The sequence below is a fragment of the Oncorhynchus mykiss genome, chromosome 1, assembly GCF_057628025.1.
Source record: "Oncorhynchus mykiss isolate SJ-2025 chromosome 1, ASM5762802v1, whole genome shotgun sequence".
NCBI classification, from domain to species: Eukaryota; Metazoa; Chordata; class Actinopteri; order Salmoniformes; family Salmonidae; genus Oncorhynchus; species Oncorhynchus mykiss.
In genome coordinates, this window is record NC_143022.1 from 2292681 (window position 1) to 2314340 (window position 21660).

At 45.0% G+C, this 21660-nt stretch overlaps 2 protein-coding genes across 6 annotated transcripts in view; one reads left to right on the plus strand and one right to left on the minus strand.

The window, feature by feature from the left end:
• Positions 1 to 3733: 3733 nt before the first annotated feature.
• On the minus strand, positions 3734 to 10568 carry zgc:172121 (homocysteine S-methyltransferase). 2 transcript variants are annotated; one of them, XM_021608797.3, is made up of 8 exons: positions 10278 to 10568; positions 8741 to 8808; positions 8490 to 8662; positions 7413 to 7516; positions 6298 to 6459; positions 5471 to 5676; positions 5054 to 5133; positions 3734 to 4266 (listed from the first exon to the last, which is right to left on the minus strand). In XM_021608797.3, exons 1-8 carry the CDS (start codon positions 10383 to 10385, stop codon positions 4160 to 4162), a joined length of 1008 nt encoding a protein of 335 aa, XP_021464472.1. In that variant the 5' UTR covers positions 10386 to 10568; the 3' UTR covers positions 3734 to 4159. The 2 variants fall into 2 exon arrangements, with proteins under 2 accessions (XP_021464472.1, XP_090086594.1); XM_090230468.1 differs by lacking the exon at positions 8741 to 8808.
• Positions 10390 to 21660, plus strand: part of nme7 (NME/NM23 family member 7) — a 115932-nt gene continuing 104661 nt past the window's right edge. Inside the window, 3 exon segments of one of the 4 annotated variants that reach the window (NM_001160554.1) lie at positions 10803 to 10825; positions 11628 to 11639; positions 21363 to 21464. In NM_001160554.1, coding sequence (NP_001154026.1) covers positions 10823 to 10825; positions 11628 to 11639; positions 21363 to 21464 — 117 coding nt within the window. In that variant the 5' untranslated portion in view covers positions 10803 to 10822. 4 annotated transcript variants of the gene reach the window in all.

The following is a 21660-nucleotide window of genomic DNA, read 5'->3' on the forward strand; positions in this document are numbered from 1 at the left end:
GTAGATCTGTCATTCTCATTGAAAGCAAGTCTAAAGAAGCGATAGATGCACAGGACATCAAAACAGAATCATATCTGAAACAAGACAGGTGTTGGCAACTCTTAATGATCGGCGATGAAAAGCCAACTGACATTTACTCCTGAGGTGCTGACCTGTTCACTGGACGTGCTACCTGTCTCAGACCTGCTGGAACCAACCATCGCAGAAATATTGCACAGGTAAAGTATTGGAGTATCAAGTCAAGCATTTCATTAACTGGAAAACCACTCATGTCATCTACAGATTGACATGTCCACAGTGCAAGGTGTTCTACACTGGACGGACAAAGAGACGCCTTCAAGACCGCTTAGTGGAACACAAGTACGCCATACGGATAGGTAATGAAGACTACACCATGTCAAGGCACTACAAGCCCTTACCCCATGGCAAGGCACTACAAGTCCTTACCCCATGGCAAGGCACTACAAGTCCTTACCCCATGGCAAGGCACTACACGTCCTTACCCCATGGCAAGGCACTACAAGTCCTTACCCCATGGCAAGGCACTACAAGTCCTTACCCCATGGCAAGGCACTACAAGTCCTTACCCCATGGCAAGGCACTACACGTCCTTACCCCATGGCAAGGCACTACACGTCCTTACCCCATGGCAAGGCACTACAAGTCCTTACCCCATGGCAAGGCACTACAAGTCCTTACCCCATGGCAAGGCACTACAAGTCCTTACCCCATGGCAAGGCACTACAAGTCCTTACCCCATGGCAAGGCACTACAAGTCCTTACCCTATGGCAAGGCACTACAAGTCCTTACCCCATGGCAAGGCACTACAAGTCCTTACCCCATGGCAAGGCACTACAAGTCCTTACCCCATGGCAAGGCACTACAAGTCCTTACCCCATGGCAAGGCACTACAAGTCCTTACCCCATGGCAAGGCACTACAAGTCCTTACCCCATGGCAAGGCACTACAAGTCCTTACCCCATGGCAAGGCACTACAAGTCCTTACCCCATGGCAAGGCACTACAAGTCCTTACCCCATGGCAAGGCACTACAAGTCCTTACCCCATGGCAAGGCACTACAAGTCCTTACCTCATGGCAAGGCACTACAAGTCCTTACCCCATGGCAAGGCACTACAAGTCCTTACCCCATGGCAAGGCACTACAAGTCCTTACACCATGGCAAGGCACTACTAAGTCCTTACCTCATGGCAACCCTGCCTCCCTACAAGTTACGGGTATTGATCATATTCCGGCTTCTATTAGAAAAGAGGACCGTCTTTAACAGTCAAACCAGGCCACTAATAATTGGGGCGGCAGGTAGCCTGGTGGTTAGAGCGTTAGGCCAGTAACCGAAAGGTTGCTAAGATCGAATCCCCGAGCTGACATGGTACAAATCTGCCGTTCTGCCCCTGAACAAGGCAGTTAACCCACTGTTCCTAGGCCGTCATTGTAAATAAGAATTTGTTCTTAACTGGTTTGCCTGGTTAAATCAAATAAATCAAGATTTTAATTTCTCTCCTTTCCTGTAGGGTTGTGAGAGGTCCCTTTGCTGTCATCTAGTGGATATTTGCACTCAGCTAAGTTTAGACTGTTGTCCTTGTTTACTGTGTTCTAGTGGATATTTGCCCTCAGCTAAGTTTAGACTGTTGTCCTTGTTTACTGTGTTCTAGTGGATATTTGCCCTCAGCTAAGTTTAGACTGCTGTCCTTGTTTGCTGTGTTCTAGTGGATATTTGCCCTCAGCTAAGTTTAGACTGTTGTCCTTGTTTGCTGTGTTCTAGTGGATATTTGCCCTCAGCTAAGTTTAGACTGTTGTCCTTGTTTGCTGTGTTCTAGTGGATACTTGCCCTCAGCTAAGTTTAGACTGCTGTCCTTGTTTGCTGTGTTCTAGTGTACTATGGAATAGATGTCTCTCCTAGTCTTAGCACTTTGCCCAGTCATATTCAAGGTTAGAACTACCTTTCTAGGCATTCTGATGCTTCTAGCCTTGATGTTTTTTTTCGATAACATATCTACAGTATTTCACTTTAATGTGTATCGTATTGCTTACTAGGTGTGTCCAATCAATTTTGTAACCACTGCCACTTCTAATTAGGGCTGATTGGAAAAAGCTGTTCAAAAGAGGACATTGTATTATCAAATCTTTGTACTCCCTGATAAAGGCCATGCAGCCAAAACGCATCAGAGGTTGTAAACTTTGTTTCCATTGAACATGCCATACAAATAATACTACATATGTATAATTGACCAATTTTTTTTATTATTTATGAACGGTCCAAAAAAGCACTTTTTATGAGGTTTTAAAATTAACAAAATGTCAGATTTTCCAAATCTCACCCTTGGGACCTGACTGAGACCATTTCCCATATGAAAATCGACAGTTGCCTCTCGCCCCCTATGGGATTTCCGGTTTCTTACACTTGGCATTTGTAATGTTCCGGTTGCAATATGGTTTTGATGAACTGCCATCCATTTGAGTGGTATTTGTGATTGTGTACATGGTTCGCCCAATGCCAATAAGTTGCCATTCATTTTTGCCCATTTCATGGGGGTCTTCCATTACATAAGTATTCACACCCCTAAGTCATTACTTTGTAGAAGCACCTTCGGCAGCGATTACAGCTGTGAGTCTTTCTGGGTGAGTCTCGAAGATCTTTCCACACCTGGATTGTGCAACCTTTGCCCATTATTCTTTAAAAAAATTCTTCAAGCTCTGTCAAATTGGTTGTTGATCATTGCTCGACAACCATTTTGAGGTGTTGCCTTAGATCTTCAAGTAGATTTAAGTCAAAACTGTATCTCGGCCACTCAGGAACATTCACTGTCTTGTTGGTAAGCAACTCCAGTGTAGGTTTGACCTTGTGTTTTAGGTTATTGTCCTGCTGAAAGGTGAATTAATCTCCTAGTGTCTGGTGGAAAGCAGACTGAACAAGGTTTTCCTCTAGGATTTTGCCTGAGCTTAGCTCCATTCTGTTTATTTTTATCCTGAGGCCTTAACAACTACAAGCATACCCATAACATGATGCAACCACCGCTATGCTTGAAAATATGGAGAGTGGTACTCAGTAATGTGTTGTACTCAAGACAAAAAGTTAATTGCTTTGCAACAATCTTTGCAGTATTACTTACGTGCCTTGTTACAAACAGGATGCATGTTTTGGAATATTTGTATTCTGTTTAGGCTTCCTTCTTTTCACTCTGTCATTTAGGTTAGTATTGTGGAGTAAATACAATGTTGTTGATCCATCCTCAGTTTTCTCCTATCACAGCCATTCAACTCTAACTGTTTTAAAGTCACCATTGGCCTCAAGGTGAAATCCCTAAGCGGTTTCCTTCTTCTCCAGCAACTGAGTTAGGAAGGACACCTGTATCTTTGTAGTGACTGCGTGTATTGATACACCTTCCAAAGTGTAATTAATAACTTCACCATTCTAAAAGGGATATTCAATGTCTGCGTCTTTTTTTTACCCATCTACCAATAGGTGCCCTTCTTTGTGAGGCATTGGAAAACCTCATTGGTCTTTATGGTTGAATCACTGCTCAACTGAGGGACCTTACAGATAATTGTATGTGTGCGGTAGAGAGGAGGTAGTTAATCAAAATCATGATAAACACCATTATTGAACACAAAGTGAGTCCATGCAACTTATTATGCTACTCGTTAAGCACATTGTTACTACTCAACAGACTTAGACATAACAAAAGGGGTTGAATACTTATTGACTCAAGACATTTCAGGTTATAAAAAATTAAACGTTTTTAAACATGTGAAAATACACAATTCCACTTTGATATTATGTGTAAGACAGTAACAAAGAATGACAATACCATCTTATTTTAAATTCAGGTGGTAACACAACAAAATGTGGAAAAAGTCAAACTATTATTATTTAAAAAAAAATCTATTTTAGAATAAAGCTGTAATGCTAACAAACCGTTGAGGGATGTAAATACTATTCAAATTCTCTTTATATAACATATGTTGGTAGTATGAGGGTTAATACATCATTTATATAAACTCATATCAAAAGTATCATTTTAAAATAGTTATTAATTGCATAATCTGACTGTGGGATCACATAGTGTAGCAGTAATAAGAGCTCATCCCCTGTCCCCGCTGTGAAGCATCAGACCCTGACATGTCTCCATGTATCTGTCTTAAGGTCGTCCCTGTCCCCGCTGTGAAGCATCAGACCCAGACATGTCTCCATGTATCTGTCTTCGTAGCTCCGCTATGTGAGCAGGACTGATGCGGCAGCACCCTCCTGTTGGAAGACACGACATCCTAGTTCAGGGATGGGCTACTTTGATTGGGGTCGGGGTTCACAAAATATCTGAACTCATCAGTGGCTCGCGGGTCTGTGTACCCACATCCATATCCACACATGCAGTCAGAGCCGGCCCTAGCCTTTTGGGGGCCCTAAGCAGTCAGAGCCGGCCCTAGCCTTTTGGGGTCCCTATCCATACCCACACATGCAGTCAGATTCGGCCCTAGCCTTTTGGGGGCCCTAAGCAGTCAGAGCCGGCCCTAGCCTTTTGGGGGCCCTAAGCAGTCAGAGCCGGCCCTAGCCTTTTGGGGGCCCTAAGCAGGCAGAGCCGACCCTAGCCTTTTGGGGGCCCTCTCTATACCCACACATATGCAGTCAGAGCCGGCCCTAGCCTTTTGGGGGCCCTAAGCAGTCAGAGCCGGCCCTAGCCTTTTGGGGGCCCTAAGCAGTCAGAGCCGGCCCTAGCCTTTTGGGGGCCCTATCTATACCCACACATATGCAGGCAGATCCGGCCCTAGCCTTTTGCGGGCCCTAAGTGAAATGATGTTGCCATGGGCTAATTGAGTACCTGTCAGTGACTGACATAACAGAAACACTGTTGATGCACAACAACATTTTGAAATTGCATCTTGTGTATTCTACTATTCTACCTAGCAACAGTAAATTGAATCCCCAAGAGTTCCTAAAAAACATTGATCTGTAAATTGATTCGTGGGCCTACAAAAAGGGGTTTTTCCATCCCTGTACTAATACAAAGACAACATTAGTTCAGCCGTTGTCTTACCTATAAGTGCACACCCTTGTTTCATCCACTCCAGACTCAATTCAGCTATTGAAGATATTCTGTTCTCTGGTTTTCTCCACCTTTTAAATGATACAAAAAAGGTTCAAAATCAACACAAGAGATTCACTCAATATTCCCTTGAAACAATCGAGGAATCATCATGGAACTGTAGACTGAAGTGAAAAGTTAATATAGTCTAGATTTCTTATACTACAGCAGACATCAGTGTGTAGCCAAATGATACGGTGTGTTTAGTACTCCTACCTGGATGTGTCAGGTCACAGACCTGTGTAAAGCCAAGGTCTTCGTCCCAAACGGCACCCTAATCCCTATTTAGTGCACTACTTTTGGACCAGAGACCTATGGAATAGGGTTCCATTTTGGGATTACAGTCAAGGTGAATTTAGTTTCACTCACCCAGTGTGTGTATCCCACTCCTCTCCACTGTTGGGGTAAACCACCCAGCCGAGGCCTGGTCTCCTCTGTGTCCTGGCTGAGTCTAGGAGGGGCTTGACCAGGGCTGGAGGACAGCAATTCACCCCTACAGCCACCAGCTGACTAGACCTACTGGCCAGCTGGACCGCCTCAGAGAAACGACTGCTGTCAGATATACACTGGCCATCCTGAGGAGAATAGAAGATATCACTGTATTCTTACATCCCATATTTACAGCAACAAAACACTCAAACTGGACAGTTTTATCTCCATCTCTTCATTCAAAGACTCAATCACGGACACTCTTATTGACAGTTGTGGCTGATTTGTGTGATGTATTGTTGTCTCTACCTTCTTGACCTTTGTGTTGTTGCCTGTGCCCAATAATGTTTGTACCATGTTGTGTTGCTACCATGTGTTGCTACCATGCTGTGTTGTCGACTTGCTATGTTGTCATCTTAGGTCTCTCTTTATGTAGTGTTGTCTGTCTTGTCGTGATGTGTGTTTTGTCCCATATTTATATTTTATTTATTAAATCCCAGCCCCCGTCCCCACAAGGCCTCTTGGTAGGCTATCATTATAAATTAGCATTTGTTCTTAACTGACTTGCCTAGTTAAATAAAGGTTAACTAACTAACGAGAATCGATGTGTCTTTCCTAGATCCCTTGCGTCCTCCTTGCCTATTTCTCAGAATGCTTTGATAAAGAATGTTTAAGGGTAGGAACTTTTAGGAGACGAGGAGAGAGGACGGCGAGGAATCAAGGAAAGACAAATTGAGAAAGAGTCTTAATTACATAGCGAGAATTACCTTACAGGAGAAGGCCAGCCATGCTTTAGAATCTGGAAACTCTCTGAGCAGCTCCACCAGAGCTTCTGCCTCCTTCATGCTTGGGATGGTTTCCATGGCAATGAGATCGGCCCCTGCTGTAACTAGACAGTGGACCTGGGGGCGGTGCCAGGCTTTCAGTTCCTGGAGACACAGAGAGAGATACATTTAAAAAACATATGGGCACAATCAGAATGTGGACAACATCAGGACAAAGGACGCATGTTAGCAGTAGGTATAAACGAGGCTAGAGACTGAGTGCAGACAGACCATAGGAACACTAGTCTATTATACTGATCAAAAATATAAACGCAACATGGAACAATTTCACAGTTCATATAATGAAATCAGTCAATTGAAATACATTCATTGAGCCCTAATCTATGGATTTCACATGACTGGGGCGCAGCCATGGGTGGGGAGCCAGGCCCAGCCAATTAGAATTTGTCTTTCGCCACAAAAGGGCTTTATTACAGACATAAATACTCGTCAATTTCATCAGCTGTCCAGGTGGCTGGTCTTAGATGATCCCACAGGGGAAGAACCCGGTTGTGGAGGTCCTGGGCTGGCGTGGTTACACGTGGTCTGCAGTTGTGAGGCCGGTTGGATGTACTGCCGAATTCTCTAAAATGTCGTTGGAGGCGGCTTATGGTAGAGAAATTAACATTCAATTATCTGGCAACAGCTCTGGTGGACATTCCTGCATTCAGCATGCCAATTGCAGGCTCTGTCAAAATCGAGGCATCTGTGGCACTGTGTTGTGTGACAAAACTGCACATTTAAGAGTGGCCTTTTATTGTACCCAGCACAAGGTGCACCTGTGTAATGATCATGCTGTTTGATCAGCTTCTTGATATTCCACACCTGTCAGGTGGATGGATTATCAAAGGAGAAATGCTCACTAACTGGGATGTAAACACATTTTTTCACAACATTTTTGAGAAATAAGAATTTTGTGCGTATGGAACATTTCTGGGATCTTTTTATTTGAGCTCATGAAACCAACACTTTACATGTTGTGTTTTATATTTTAGTTAAGTATAGATAATGATAGGTCAACCCCAATGTGAGTTCTTTCTTGGCATTGCATGCCTTACCTCAACACTCATCTCCGCAGCGTAAGCGCCAGTGTACTCCGAGCCGTTGTGCAAAAAGGCCCCGTAAGGTCCAACAGAGCCTGCCACCAGAGGCACCCTGCGATCTGAGAAAATAGAAAGATACCATGTAATGTACATTAACAACTCTGATCGTAGAAATAAGAGCTTCAGAGACATCGGGATCATGTCCAAATTACAGGATCTCTGAGTGCCTGGCTGAGCTGGTAGGTCCTGAGCAGCTTCGCCAATGTTTGCAATGATGATGAAAAAATAACATCCAATCGCTAATTAATAATAATAATAATAATAATTGTTCGGATTTCTATAGCGCTTTCCTAGGGGAAAACGTACCTCATCCACCTTCAATGTTTACGGAGGCCTGGAATGCAATAGTTTTGTGTACAACATGAAGTTTGTAATTCGACTGAGTGTCTGTGTCTTGCTTGCGTTCCACCTCTGGGCAGCCAAATGTTTTTAGGAAGCCAAGCATGCATTCGGACCGGTGAAACGAGTCTGCCGGTGGGCGAGTTTGTTTTGCGTCACCTGATGCCATAGTTATGCCATATATGCTGATATTGTGGCGAAAGTAAATGGCTGCATGTAACTCAGCAGCTAAGAAAAACATGAAATCGCTAGACTGCCTGTTCGTATCATGCTTATGTTTGCAATACTTACAAAGTTTGTACGAACATTTCGATAATGTATTTTGTGTAAAAACATTTAAATTTAGCTGAATGAAGCTTACTCCTCTCCTGAAAAAAATAACATGAATTTGAGCTTAATGAGGCATGGAATGCAATAGTTAGAACAGTTTTGTACAACATTTAAGTTTGTAGGCAGTGACCAGACAATGTGTAGAATTGCAGGAAATGAACTCAAATGGTTATAAAAAAATAAAAAAAACTCTTCTGTCAGGGGGGGCGCTAAAATGTGTGTGTGGGGGGCAACAACATGAGCCACTGCCCCCCCCCATGATGAGTTCAGATGTTTTGTTGCCCCCCCCACCCATCAAACTTTCCCATCCCTGGCCTGGTATGTTGTCAGGAACTCCACCTGTAACTTACAGTGCCTGCTCACCTGATGGAGGCTGGTCAGCCATAAAGTGTTTGACAGTCTCTCTGGCCAGAGTCACTCCTGACATGATGAGTTGGTTGGCCTGTTCAGGGGTGACGTCCAGGTGCCTGATGAAGCCCTCAACACTAGCCTGGTACGTGGCTGTGGTTATCACATCAGCACCAGCACACAGAAACCTAGGGAGAGACAACATCTGTAATGCTTTGCAACAGTAAAGGCAGAACTACAACAATAGTCTATGTTAAACAACTCACCTGTAATGAGCATCTTTAATAGCCTGTGGGTTAGTATGTAGCAGCCTTGCACTCCACAAAGGATCTCCCTGTATCCACGCAAAACATTCTAGTCAAATATACAGGATGTGAAGTACAGGAGAATATTCATTACGCGGATTATGTTGCAAACCTGCATTTGTCCAACACAATATATATATATTTTTAATTGTACCTTTATTTAACTAGGCAAGTCAGTTAAGAACAAATTCTTATTTTCAATGACGGCCTAGGGGGTTAACTGCCTGTTCAGGGGCAAAACGACAGATTTGCACCTTGTCAGCTCGGGGGTTTGAACTTGCAACCTTCCGGTTACTAGTCCAACGCTCTAACACCTAGGCTACCCTGCCGCCTCCACACTCTAACCACTAGGCTACCCTGCCGCCTCTACACTCTAACCACTAGGCTACCCTGCCGCCTCTACACTCTAACCACTAGGCTACCCTGCCGCCTCTACACTGTAACCACTAGGCTACCCTGCCGCCTCTACACTGTAACCACTAGGCTACCCTGCCGCCTCTACACTCTAACCACTAGACTACCCTGCCGCCTCTACACTCTAACCACTAGATACCCTGCCGCCTCTACACTCTAACCACTAGGCCACCCTGCCGCCTCCACATTCTAACCACTAGATACCCTGCCGCCTCTACACTCTAACCACTAGGCCACCCTGCCGCCTCTACACTCTAACCACTAGGCCACCCTGCCGCCTCTACACTCTAACCACTAGGCTACCCTGCCGCCTCTACACTCTAACCACTAGGCTACCCTGCCGCCTCTACACTCTAACCACTAGGCTACCCTGCCGCCTCTACACTCTAACCACTAGGCTACCCTGCCTCCTCTACACTCTAACCACTAGGCCACCCTGCCGCCTCTACACTCTAACCACTAGGCCACCCTGCCGCCTCTACACTCTAACCACTAGGCTACCCTGCCTCCTCTACACTCTAACCACTAGACTACCCTGCCGCCTCCACACTCTAACCACTAGATACCCTGCCGCCTCTACACTCTAACCACTAGGCCACCCTGCCGCCTCTACACTCTAACCACTAGATACCCTGCCGCCTCTACACTCTAACCACTAGATACCCTGCCGCCTCTACACTCTAACCACTAGGCCACCCTGCCGCCTCTACACTCTAACCACTAGGCCACCCTGCCGCCTCTACACTCTAACCACTAGATACCCTGCCGCCTCTACACTCTAACCACTAGATACCCTGCCGCCTCTACACTCTAACCACTAGATACCCTGCCGCCTCTACACTCTAACCACTAGGCCACCCTGCCGCCTCCACATTCTAACCACTAGGCCACCCTGCCGCCTCTATACTCTAACCACTAGGCCACCCTGCCGCCTCTACACTCTAACCACTAGGCCACCCTGCCGCCTCTACACTCTAACCACTAAGCCACCCTGCCGCCCCAAGTTGCTGTTTGGAATAATGTAATGATTACAACCCAGCTCTCTTTGGAATTACTCATAAAAATGCAATTTGTTGTATTTCACCTGTAATTTACAACCTGTTGATTCCAGTTCTGTTGCTAGTCCACCATCTACAATAAGTGGACCCCGACCAACATCCATTAAAGTTGTTAGAATATCCGTTTTGTCCATGGTCACTTACTGGTAGTCTATCTCACTCGGCCATTTATCTTTGACTAAATTCAAGTAACGTTACTAAGCCGGTGCTGCACCTTGTCCTATTCGGGTAAAAGCAAGATTGGTTATTTATTAAACATATTTAACTACCCCCATCAATGACAAAAGCAAAACAGAAGAAGTCAACCCACGTGTCGCAAGGGGTCATAGTTGTACTTCCGGAAACAACATTATTATTGTTTTGCATTCGTTGCTAATTCTGTGCTAATTTGCGTCCTATATTTATGTAAAAGCCTCCAAGTTATTTATTTGTTGTTATAAAAATATTTTTTTACCCGTGTTAAACATTTCTGCGCATGTTGCTATGGTGATATGTTGTACAACGAAGCTAACTAGCTAACTGCTACAATAGCCACACGAACTCTCGTCATCGGGGATCTCTATCTAGAATAATGGTAAGATAAAGCATCGCTAGCTACCCTTCGTGGTTTCATAAATGTAGATGCCAACAAAGCATTAAAAGACATACTCTATACATGTTTTGAAATGCTGTACGATTTAGGTAGAAGTTAACCGTCGTTTGCGAACTTTGGCTAGCATAGCTAGCGCAATGACTGTATATGAATACGTTAGCTAGCCAACCAAACAAAGTAACATTAGACTAATTTTTTAAATGTAACCTTTATTTAACTAGGCAAGTCTGTTAGGAAAAAACCTTATTTACAATGACGGCCTAGGAGCAGTGGGTTAACTGCCTTGTTCAGGGGCAGAAAGACAGATGTGTATCGTGTCAGGGATTTGATCCAGCAACCTTTCAGTTACCGGTCCAACGCCCCAATGCAGGCAGAAACAATATATGTTTGTACTTTTAACATCATACAACCAAGCGATGTTACTTGGTCAGTTGAAATACTTTACGCAAATAATACAATTTTTGCTTGCTAACGTTAGGCTCCCCAGGTCATTGTGGTAAATTAGTTACCGTATTATCTACCGGCAGATGGCGCAATTTCCCGCACAATGAGCTGTGCAGGTTGTGTTGTCGACAGAAAGTCTGTCAGTAGAATCATGTTTGTTCTACTGTTTGGCCTCTATCTCTAACGTCCCACAGTGTTATTCATAATTTATAGCTGCTACGAAGCCGTTTGTGGGGAGAGGATAGTGACATCATTTTCTCCAACACTTACATGTATATTGTTTTGTCTTTCATATCATTGGCCATGGCTGGTCTCATCTGTCCATGACATGTCCAACTAGGAGACCAGTACAGTAAGTATGACAGTTAAGTAGACTGAATTTGGCTTACCTGCCAAGCAATCAGTTGACCAACTGCTGTGATAATGCACTGACTGGATGAATGTGATGTGCATTGTAGACTAGCTTAGAGGTACATTGGCAGATTCGGCATAATAAATATGCTCACAAGGCCTGTATTCACAAAGCGTCTTATAGTAGTAGTGCTTATCTAGGATCAGTTTTGCCTTTTGGATCATAATGATCATAAGACAGTGGGACTAGATAATTAGAGCGGCCCTCTGAGAAGCTTTGTGAATACGGACCGGTACCATTTTCTAAGCATTTTCTAGTACTGTATAACAATCTCTTACCTAGTCTATCGCTCGCTGTACGTGATTCATTTTGTGGGGAATATTGATCTGCCTTAGTGCAGGTAACAACAGGAGATGTTTCCATTGATAGCACTGTGGGACAGCAGGTGTCTGAGAAAGAATGGTCCTTCTCTTCCCAGAGCTGGCTGAAATGAAGGCCCTGCTCTGCGTGGCTGGAGACCACATGGATCTAGTTATCACAACTTGGCCTGGCTAGCACAGATGTTAGTTTAGGCTGGGTGTACACCGCACGACTTTCAAAATACTAACATCGCTGAGCCTCTCACATGAAACTTTCCTGTAGTTTTTTTTTTGTCTTGCCAACGTAGTGGTGCGTATACTACACGATGTAGCAGAGACTGAGGGTCACACACTACAAGATTCTTCACTTTGGTCGGGAGGATTCTCCATGTTAACCTTAACCCTCCTGACCATCCAGACACCTTCTAACCCCCCTGACCATCCAGACACCTTCTAACCCCCCTGACCAACCAGACACCTTCTAACCCTCCTGACCAACCAGACACCTCCTAACCCTCACACACTACAAGATTCTTCACTTTGGTCGGGAGGATTCTCCATGCCACCATTCTCCAAGTTAACCTTAACCCTCCTGACCATCCAGACACCTTCTAACCCTCCTGACCAACCAGACACCTCCTAACCCTCACACACTACAAGATTCTTCACTTTGGTCGGGAGGATTCTCCATGCCTCCACGCTGTCTCTCTAAAACAATGATGTGATTATATTGTTAACGTAGCAACAACGAGCTGTGATAAAAAGCAGCCTCAAATGTTTTCAGTCAGACATTGACACTTGCCATATAGAGTTGAAATATCTAGCCAACATTTTGAATTGAATATCATTGCTTGTGAACTTCAGAGTTGTAACGATTTGACACTTTGGTTAAAGTCATTGCTCCTGCTCGAGACTATTCACATTCTGGGTGATGTGATACAACATCATCATCTCATTTCCTCTTCTCTGGTGAGCTCTTATTGGCTATTGCTGATCATCATTCTCAAAACCTATAGGCCTTCAGTGTGTGAACCTATAGGCCTTCAGTGGTGAACCTATAGGCCTTCAGTGTGTGAACCTATAGGCCTTCAGTGTGTGAACCTATAGGCCTTCAGTGTGTGAACCTATAGGCCTTCAGTGGTGAACCTATAGGCCTTCAGTGTGTGAACCTATAGGCCTTCAGTGTGTGAACCTATAGGCCTTCAGTGTGTGAACCTATAGGCCTTCAGTGTGTGAACCTATAGGCCTTCAGTGTGTGAACCTATAGGCCTTCAGTGTGTGAACCTATAGGCCTTCAGTGTGTGAACCTATAGGCCTTCAGTGTGTGAACCTATAGGCCTTCAGTGTGTGAACCTATAGGCCTTCAGTGTGTGAACCTATAGGCCTTCAGTGTGTGAACCTATAGGCCTTCAGTGTGTGAACCTATAGACCTTCAGTGTGTGAACCTATAGGCCTTCAGTGTGTGACAGGTTTGTGACATCTTTTCGATCTCGTCTCATCGCTGCAACTCCCCAACAGGCTCGGGAGAGGTGAAGGTCGAGCCATGTGTCCCCCGAAACATGACCCGCCAAACCGCGCTTCTTAACACTCGGCCGCTTAACCCGGGAGCCAGCTGCACCAATGTGTTGGAGGAAACATCATTCAACTGACAACCGAAGTCAGCCTGCAGGCGCACGGCCCGCCACAAGGAGTCGCTAGAGCTTGATGAGCCAAGTAAAGCTCCCCTAACCCGGACCACACTGAGCCAATTTTGCGCCACTCTGTGGGACTCCCGGTCAAAGCTGGCTGTGACACAGCCTGAAATCAAACCCGGGTTTGTAGTGACGCCTCAAGCACTGCGATGCAGTGTGTTAGACTGCTGCGCCACTCGGGAGGCCCGGGTTCATGATTCTGGAAGGACAGCAACCGTAATGACCAACCTGCCCTCTAAATACACCTCTGCTGTCTTCAACCAGGATCTCAGCGATCACTTTCTCATTGCCTGCGTCCATAATGGGTCTGCGGACCACCCCTCATCACTGTCAAATGCTCCCTAAATCACTTCAGCGTGCAGGCCTTTCTAATCGACCTGGCCCGGGTATCCTGGAAGGATATTGACCTCATTCTGTCAGTAGAGGATGCCTGGTTATTCTTTAAAAGAGCTTTCCTCGCCATCTTAAATAAGCAGGCTCCATTTAAAAAATTTAGAACCAGGAACAGATATAGCCCTTGGTTCTCTTCAGACCTGACTGCCCTTAACCAGCACAAAAACATCCTGTGGCATACCGTTTTAGCGTCAAATACCCCCTGCGATATGCAACTTTGCAGGGAAGTTAGGAACCAATATACACAGGCAGTTAGGAAAGCTAAGGCTAGCTTTTTCAAACAAAAATTTGCATCCTGTAGCACAAACTCCAAAAAGTTTTGGGACACTGTAAAGTCCATGGAGAATAAAAGCACCTTCTCCCAGCTTCCCACTGCACTGAGGCTAGGAAATGATAATTGAGAATTTCAATAAGCATTTTTCTACAGCTGGCCATGCTTTCCACCTGGCTACCCCTATCCCGGTCAACAGCCCTGCACCCCCCACAGCAACTCGCCCAAGCCTTCCCCATTTCTCCTTCTCCCAAATCCAGTCAGCTGATGTTCTGAAAGAGCTACAAAGTCTGGACCCCTAAAAATTTGCAGGGCTAGACAATCTGGACCCTCTCTTTCTAAAATTATCCGCCGCAATTGTTGCAACCCCTATTACTAGCCTGTTAAACCTCTCTTTCGTCTGAGATCCCCAAAGATTGGAAAGCTGCCGCAGTCATCCCCCTCTTCAAAGGGGGAGACACTCTAGACCCAAACTGCTACAGACCTATATCTATCCTACCCTGCCTTTCTAATGTCTTTGAAAGCCAAGTTAACAGATTACCGACCATTTCGAATCCCACCGTACCTTCTCCACTATGTAATCTGGTTTCCGAGCTGGTCATTGGTGCACCTCAGTCACGCTCAAGGTCCTAAACGACATCATAACCGCCATCGGTAAGAGACATTACTGTGCAGCCGTATTCATCAACCTGGCCAAGGCTTTCGACTCTGTCAATCACCACATTCTTATCGGCAGACTCAACAGCCTTGGTTTCTCAAATGACTGCCTCGCCTGGTTCACCAACTACTTCTCAGACAGAGTTCAGTGTGTCAAATCGGAGGGCCTGTTTTCCGGACATCTGGCAGTCTCTATGGGGGTGCCACAGGGTTCAATTGGATTGGATGCAGCAAATTGGATGCAGTCTATCACAGTGCCATCCGTTTTGTTACTAAAGCTCCTTATACCACCCACCACTATGACCTGTATGCTCTCGTCGGCTGGTCCTCGCTACATATTCGCCACCAAACCCACTGGCTCCAGATCATCTATAAGTCTTTGCTAGGTAAAGCTCTGCCTTATATCAGCTTTCTGGTCACCAGAGCAGCACCCACCCTTAGCACGCGCTCCAGCAGATATATATTCACTGGTCATCCCCAAAGCCAATTCCTCCTTTGGCCGCCTTTCCTTCCAGTTCTCTGCTGCCAATGACTGGAACGAATTGCAAAAATAAGTTGGAGACATATCTCCCTCACTAACTTCAAGCATTGGCTGTCAGAGCAGCTTACCGATCACTGCAGCTGTACACCGCCCATCTGTAAATAGCCCATCCATCCAACCAACTACCTACCTCATCCCCATATTTGTTTTTCTGCTCTGTTGCACACCAATATTTCTACTGCACATCCTCATCTGCACATATTTCACTCCAGTGTTAATCTGCTATATTGTAATTACTTCACTATTATGGCCTATTAATTGCCTTACCTCCTCACTTAATTTGCACACACTGTATATACAGTGCCATGCGAAAGTATTCGGCCCCTTTGAACTTTGCGACCTTTTGCCCCATTTCAGGCTTCAAACATAAAGATATAAAACTGTATTTTTTTGTGAAGAATCAACAACAAGTGGGACACAATCATGAAGTGGAACGACATTTATTGGATATTTCAAACTTTTTTAACAAATCAAAAACTGAAAAATTGGGCGTGCAAAATTATTCAGCCCCTTTTCTTTCAGTGCAGCAAACTCTCTCCAGAAGTTCAGTGAGGATCTCTGAATGATCCAATGTTGACCTAAATGACTAATGATGATAAATACAATCCACCTGTGTGTAATCAAGTCTCCGTATAAATGCACCTGCACTGTGTTAGTCTCAGAGATCCGTTAAAAGCGCAGAGAGCATCATGAAGAACAAGGAACACACCAGGCAGGTCCGAGATACTGTTGTGAAGAAGTTTAAAGCCGGATTTGGATACAAAAAGATTTCCCAAGCTTTAAACATCCCAAGGAGCACTGTGCAAGCGATAATATTGAAATGGAAGGAGTATCAGACCACTGCAAATCTAACAAGACCTGGCCGTCCCTCTAAACTTTCAGCTCATACAAGGAGAAGACTGATCAGAGATGCAGCCAAGAGGCCCATGATCACTCTGGATGAACTGCAGAGATCTACAGCTGAGGTGGGAGACTCTGTCCATAGGACAACAATCAGTCGTATATTGCACAAATCTGGCCTTTATGGAAGAGTGGCAAGAAGAAAGCCATTTCTTAAAGATATCCATAAAAAGTGTTGTTTAAAGTTTGCCACCAGCCACCTGGGAGACACACCAAACATGTGGAAGAAGGTGCTCTGGTCAGATGAAACCAAAATTGAACTTTTTGGCAACAATGCAAAACGTTATGTTTGGCGTAAAAGCAACACAGCTCATCACCCTGAACACACCATCCCCACTGTCAAACATGGTGGTGGCAGCATCATGGTTTGGGCCTGCTTTTCTTCAGCAGGGACAGGGAAGATGGTTAAAATTGATGGGAAGATGGATGGAGCCAAATACAGGACCATTCTGGAAAACCTGATGTAGTCTGCAAAAGACCTGAGACTGGGACGGAGATTTGTCTTCCAACAAGACAATGATCCAAAACATAAAGCAAAATCTACAATGGAATGGTTCAAAAATAAACATATCCAGGTGTTAGAATGGCCAAGTCAAAGTCCAGACCTGAATCCAATCGAGAATCTGTGGAAAGAACTGAAAACTGCTGTTCACAAATGCTCTCCATCCAACCTCACTGAGCTCGAGCTGTTTTGCAAGGAGGAATGGGAAAAAATGTCAGTCTCTCGATGTGCAAAACTGATAGAGACATACCCCAAGCGACTTACAGCTGTAATCGCAGCAAAAGGTGGCGCTACAAAGTATTAACTTAAGGGGGCTGAATAATTTTGCCTGAAATGTGGCAAAAGGTCACAAAGTTCAAGGGGGCCGAATACTTTCGCAAGGCACTGTAGATGTTTCTATTGTGTTATTGACTGTACGTGTGTTTATTCCATGTGTAACTGTGTTGTTGTTGTGTCGAACTGCTTTGCTTTATCTTGGCCAGGTCACAGTTGTAAATGAGAACTTGTTCTCAACTAGCCTACCAGGTTAAATAAAGGTGTTCTCAACTGGCCTACCAGGTTAAATAAAGGTGTTCTCAACTAGCCTACCTGGTTAAATAAAGGTGTTCTCAACTGGCCTACCTGGTTAAATAAAGGGGAAATAAAATAATGTACTAATAATCCAGATTGCCGGTTGTGCGCACTCCTCCTCTCCTCTCTCCACTCCTCCTCTCCTCTCTCCACTCCTCCTCTCCTCTCTCCACTCCTCCTCTCCACTCCTCCTCTCCTCTCTCCACTCCTCCTCTCCTCTCTCCACTCCTCCTCTCCTTTTATCTACTCTTCTTTCTTCTCCTTCATCTGTTCCTCTCCTCTCTCCTTTCATCTGTTCCTCTCCTCTCTCCTTCCTCTGTTCCTCTCCTCTCTCCTTTCATCTGTTCCTCTCCTCTCTCCTTCCTCTGTTCCTCTCCTCTCTCCTTCCTCTGTTCCTCTCCTCTCTCCTTTCCTCTGTTCCTCTCCTCTCTCCTTTCCTCTGTTCCTCTCCTCTCTCCTTTCCTCTGTTCCTCTCCTCTCTCCTTCCTCTGTTCCACTCCTCCTCTCCTTTTATCTACTCTTCTTTCTTCTCCTTCATCTGTTCCTCTCCTCTCTCCTTCCTCTGTTCCTCTCCTCTCTCCTTCCTCTGTTCCTCTCCTCTCTCCTTCCTCTGTTCCTCTCCTCTCTCCTTCCTCTGTTCCTCTCCTCTCTCCTTTCCTCTGTTCCTCTCCTCTCTCCTTTCCTCTGTTCCACTCCTCCTCTCCTTTTATCTACTCTTCTTTCTTCTCCTTCCTCTGTTCCTCTCCTCTCTCCTTCCTCTGTTCCTCTCCTCTCTCCTTTCCTCTGTTCCTCTCCTCTCTCCTTCCTCTGTTCCTCTCCTCTCTCCTTTCCTCTGTTCCTCTCCTCTCTCCTTCCTCTGTTCCTCTCCTCTCTCCTTCATCTGTTCCTCTCCTCTGTTTCACTCTCCTCTCTCCTTTCCTCTGTTTCACTCTCCTCTCTCCTTTCCTCTGTTTCACTCTGCTCTCCTCTCTCCTTTCCTTTTCTCCTTACATCTCCCCTCATGGCTCTCTCCTCTGCTCCATTCTGTGACTCATGCATCCCTACCTCACTACTGGGATTCTGCCTCTTGTCTGTCTAGGAAAGTAAACCATACACTTGTTTTAAAAAATGATGGCTTAAGCTTTTTTTTCAAGTTAGCTAACTAAGTAAAGTTGAATTGAATTCAGGCTGATTTGACGTTAGCTAGCTAAGTTAACATTACCTGACACTTGTCCCCGCTCCCCCTTTCTCTTTCGCTGCTTTCTCTCTTTCGCAAAAAAATCTAATCGAAGACGGATAAATGTAGCTATCTTGTTTGCACTTGATACAATTCCAAATGAACTAGCTAGCTAGCTAACTTGCTAGATTAGTAACGTTAGTTAACCATGTTCCTATCATCAACATACTTGTGGATATTGGATAGCTAATTGCCGTTACAATTGTGGCAGCAATATTATGGATGTAATTGATGTTAACCTTCAGAACTGTGTTGAACCCAGACAGATTATCTATTTACCAAGAAAAGTGAATGTGCTTTACATAATTTTATTGAAACTATGTTTGGTAGAAATAGGAGGTTTATTTTGGTGTGGCGGTCAATGATTCTGCTGTGGGGCAGAGACAGATTTAATGAAGGCAGAGGAAACACTGACCCACCCTACTGGGGAGCCAGGTCCTGACAGGCCAATCAGATTGATGGTTTAAAGCATTGTTGTTGATTTAGACCACCCTACTGGGGAGCCAGGTCCTGACAGGCCAATCAGATTGATGGTTTAAAGCATTGTTGTTGATTTAGACCATCCTACTGGGGAGCCAGGTCCTGACAGGCCAATCAGATTGATGGTTTAAAGCATTGTTGTTGATTTAGACCATCCTACTGGGGAGCCAGGTCCTGACAGGCCAATCAGATTGATGGTTTAAAGCATTGTTGTTGATTTAGACCACCCTACTGGGGAGCCAGGTATTGACAGGCCAATCAGATTGATGGTTTAAAGCATTGTTGTTGATTTAGACCACCCTACTGGGGAGCCAGGTCCTGACAGGCCAATCAGATTGATGGTTTAAAGCATTGTTGTTGATTTAGACCATCCTACTGGGGAGCCAGGTCCTGACAGGCCAATCAGATTGATGGTTTAAAGCATTGTTGTTGATTTAGACCACCCTACTGGGGAGCCAGGTCCTGACAGGCCAATCAGATTGATGGTTTAAAGCATTGTTGTTGATTTAGACCACCCTACTGGGGAGCCAGGTCCTGACAGGCCAATCAGATTGATGGTTTAAAGCATTGTTGTTGATTTAGACCACCCTACTGGGGAGCCAGGTATTGACAGGCCAATCAGATTGATGGTTTAAAGCATTGTTGTTGATTTAGACCACCCTACTGGGGAGCCAGGTATTGACAGGCCAATCAGATTGATGGTTTAAAGCATTGTTGTTGATTTAGACCACCCTACTGGGGAGCCAGGTCCTGACAGGCCAATCAGATTGATGGTTTAAAGCATTGTTGTTGATTTAGACCACCCTACTGGGGAGCCAGGTCCTGACAGGCCAATCAGATTGATGGTTTAAAGCATTGTTGTTGATTTAGACCACCCTACTGGGGAGCCAGGTCCTGACAGGCCAATCAGATTGATGGTTTAAAGCATTGTTGTTGATGTAGACCACCCTACTGGGGAGCCAGGTATTGACAGGCCAATCAGATTGATGGTTTAAAGCATTGTTGTTGATTTAGACCACCCTACTGGGGAGCCAGGTCCTGACAGGCCAATCAGATTGATGGTTTAAAGCATTGTTGTTGATTTAGACCATCCTACTGGGGAGCCAGGTATTGACAGGCCAATCAGATTGATGGTTTAAAGCATTGTTGTTGATTTAGACCATCCTACTGGGGAGCCAGGTCCTGACAGGCCAATCAGATTGATGGTTTAAAGCATTGTTGTTGATTTAGACCACCCTACTGGGGAGCCAGGTCCTGACAGGCCAATCAGATTGATGGTTTAAAGCATTGTTGTTGATTTAGACCACCCTACTGGGGAGCCAGGTCCTGACAGGCCAATCAGATTGATGGTTTAAAGCATTGTTGTTGATTTAGACCACCCTACTGGGGAGCCAGGTCCTGACAGGCCAATCAGATTGATGGTTTAAAGCATTGTTGTTGATTTAGACCATCAAATTTGTGCATTTTTTTCTTCTTCATGTTGCTGAAATGCTGTCAGTTCTACTTTAAATGTAACAATGTTTCACACAAGTTTATTTTCAAAGAGATGGCTGACAGCAGCACTGCAGTGAAAAACACAGTTCCACTCAGTTCCTTCACAGGGGCGGGCCACTGATTGAGCCCTATCTTATGAAAACCCAAATCTCACATTTTAGAAGCTAAAATCACATTTCATCCCATCACAAATAATTTCATATTCAAACATTTAAATTGAACAACAATTCCATGTGAATCCGATAACTCTGATGTGTAGACTTTCCACTGTAGAGTTTGTCATCTTATCATTGATGAGAATGTGTCAGATGACAACCGAACTGACATCATATTCATTAAGTACCACCGCATATGTTCCATTGGTCGGATTACCAGAATATAGTTAATTTCCCCCCACATTCTGATGTTCCCAGAATCTCTATGTTAACCAAGGGTTTTGCAAATGTAACCTCAGTAGGGTAGAGAGAGAGGAAAATGGGGGGAAGAGGTATTTATGACTGTCATAAACATACCCCCAGGCCAACGTCATGACACTGTGCTAGGTCACTGTGCTAGGTCACTGTGCTAGGTCACTGTGCTAGGTCACTGTGCTAGGTCACTGTGCTAGGTCACTGTCTGACATCCCTCTGTTTCTCACTGTTGTCTTCAGGAGGAGCGTTTTGCCTTCCTGGCAGAGTGGTATGACCCCAGTGCTGCTCTCCTGCGCCGCTACCAGCTGCTGTTCTACCCCAAAGATGGCTCTGTGGAAATGGTAAGCATTAGGCTAGTGTGGGGAGGATGCTGATACTAATCACACGGTCCTGTGGTGTAGGCAGGCCAGGGGCTGAGTGTGGGGAGGATGCTGATATAATCACACGGTCCTGTGGTGTAGGCAGGCCAGGGGCTGATATAATCACACAGTCCTGTAGTGTAGGCAGGCCAGGGGCTGATACTAATCACACGGTCCT

Excerpts from the sequence above, each read along its gene's own strand:
- zgc:172121 (XM_021608797.3), bottom strand. The coding sequence starts at position 10,385 with ATGGACAAAACGGATATTCTAACAACTTTAATGGATGTTGGTCGGGGT. Across the intron at positions 8,663-8,740 it reads ATTAAAGATGCTCATTACAG|GTTTCTGTGTGCTGGTGCTG; the intron begins GTGAGTTGTTTA and ends GTCTCTCCCTAG. Across the intron at positions 5,134-5,470 it reads GAGTGGGATACACACACTGG|GTGGAGAAAACCAGAGAACA; the intron begins GTGAGTGAAACT and ends ATCATTTAAAAG.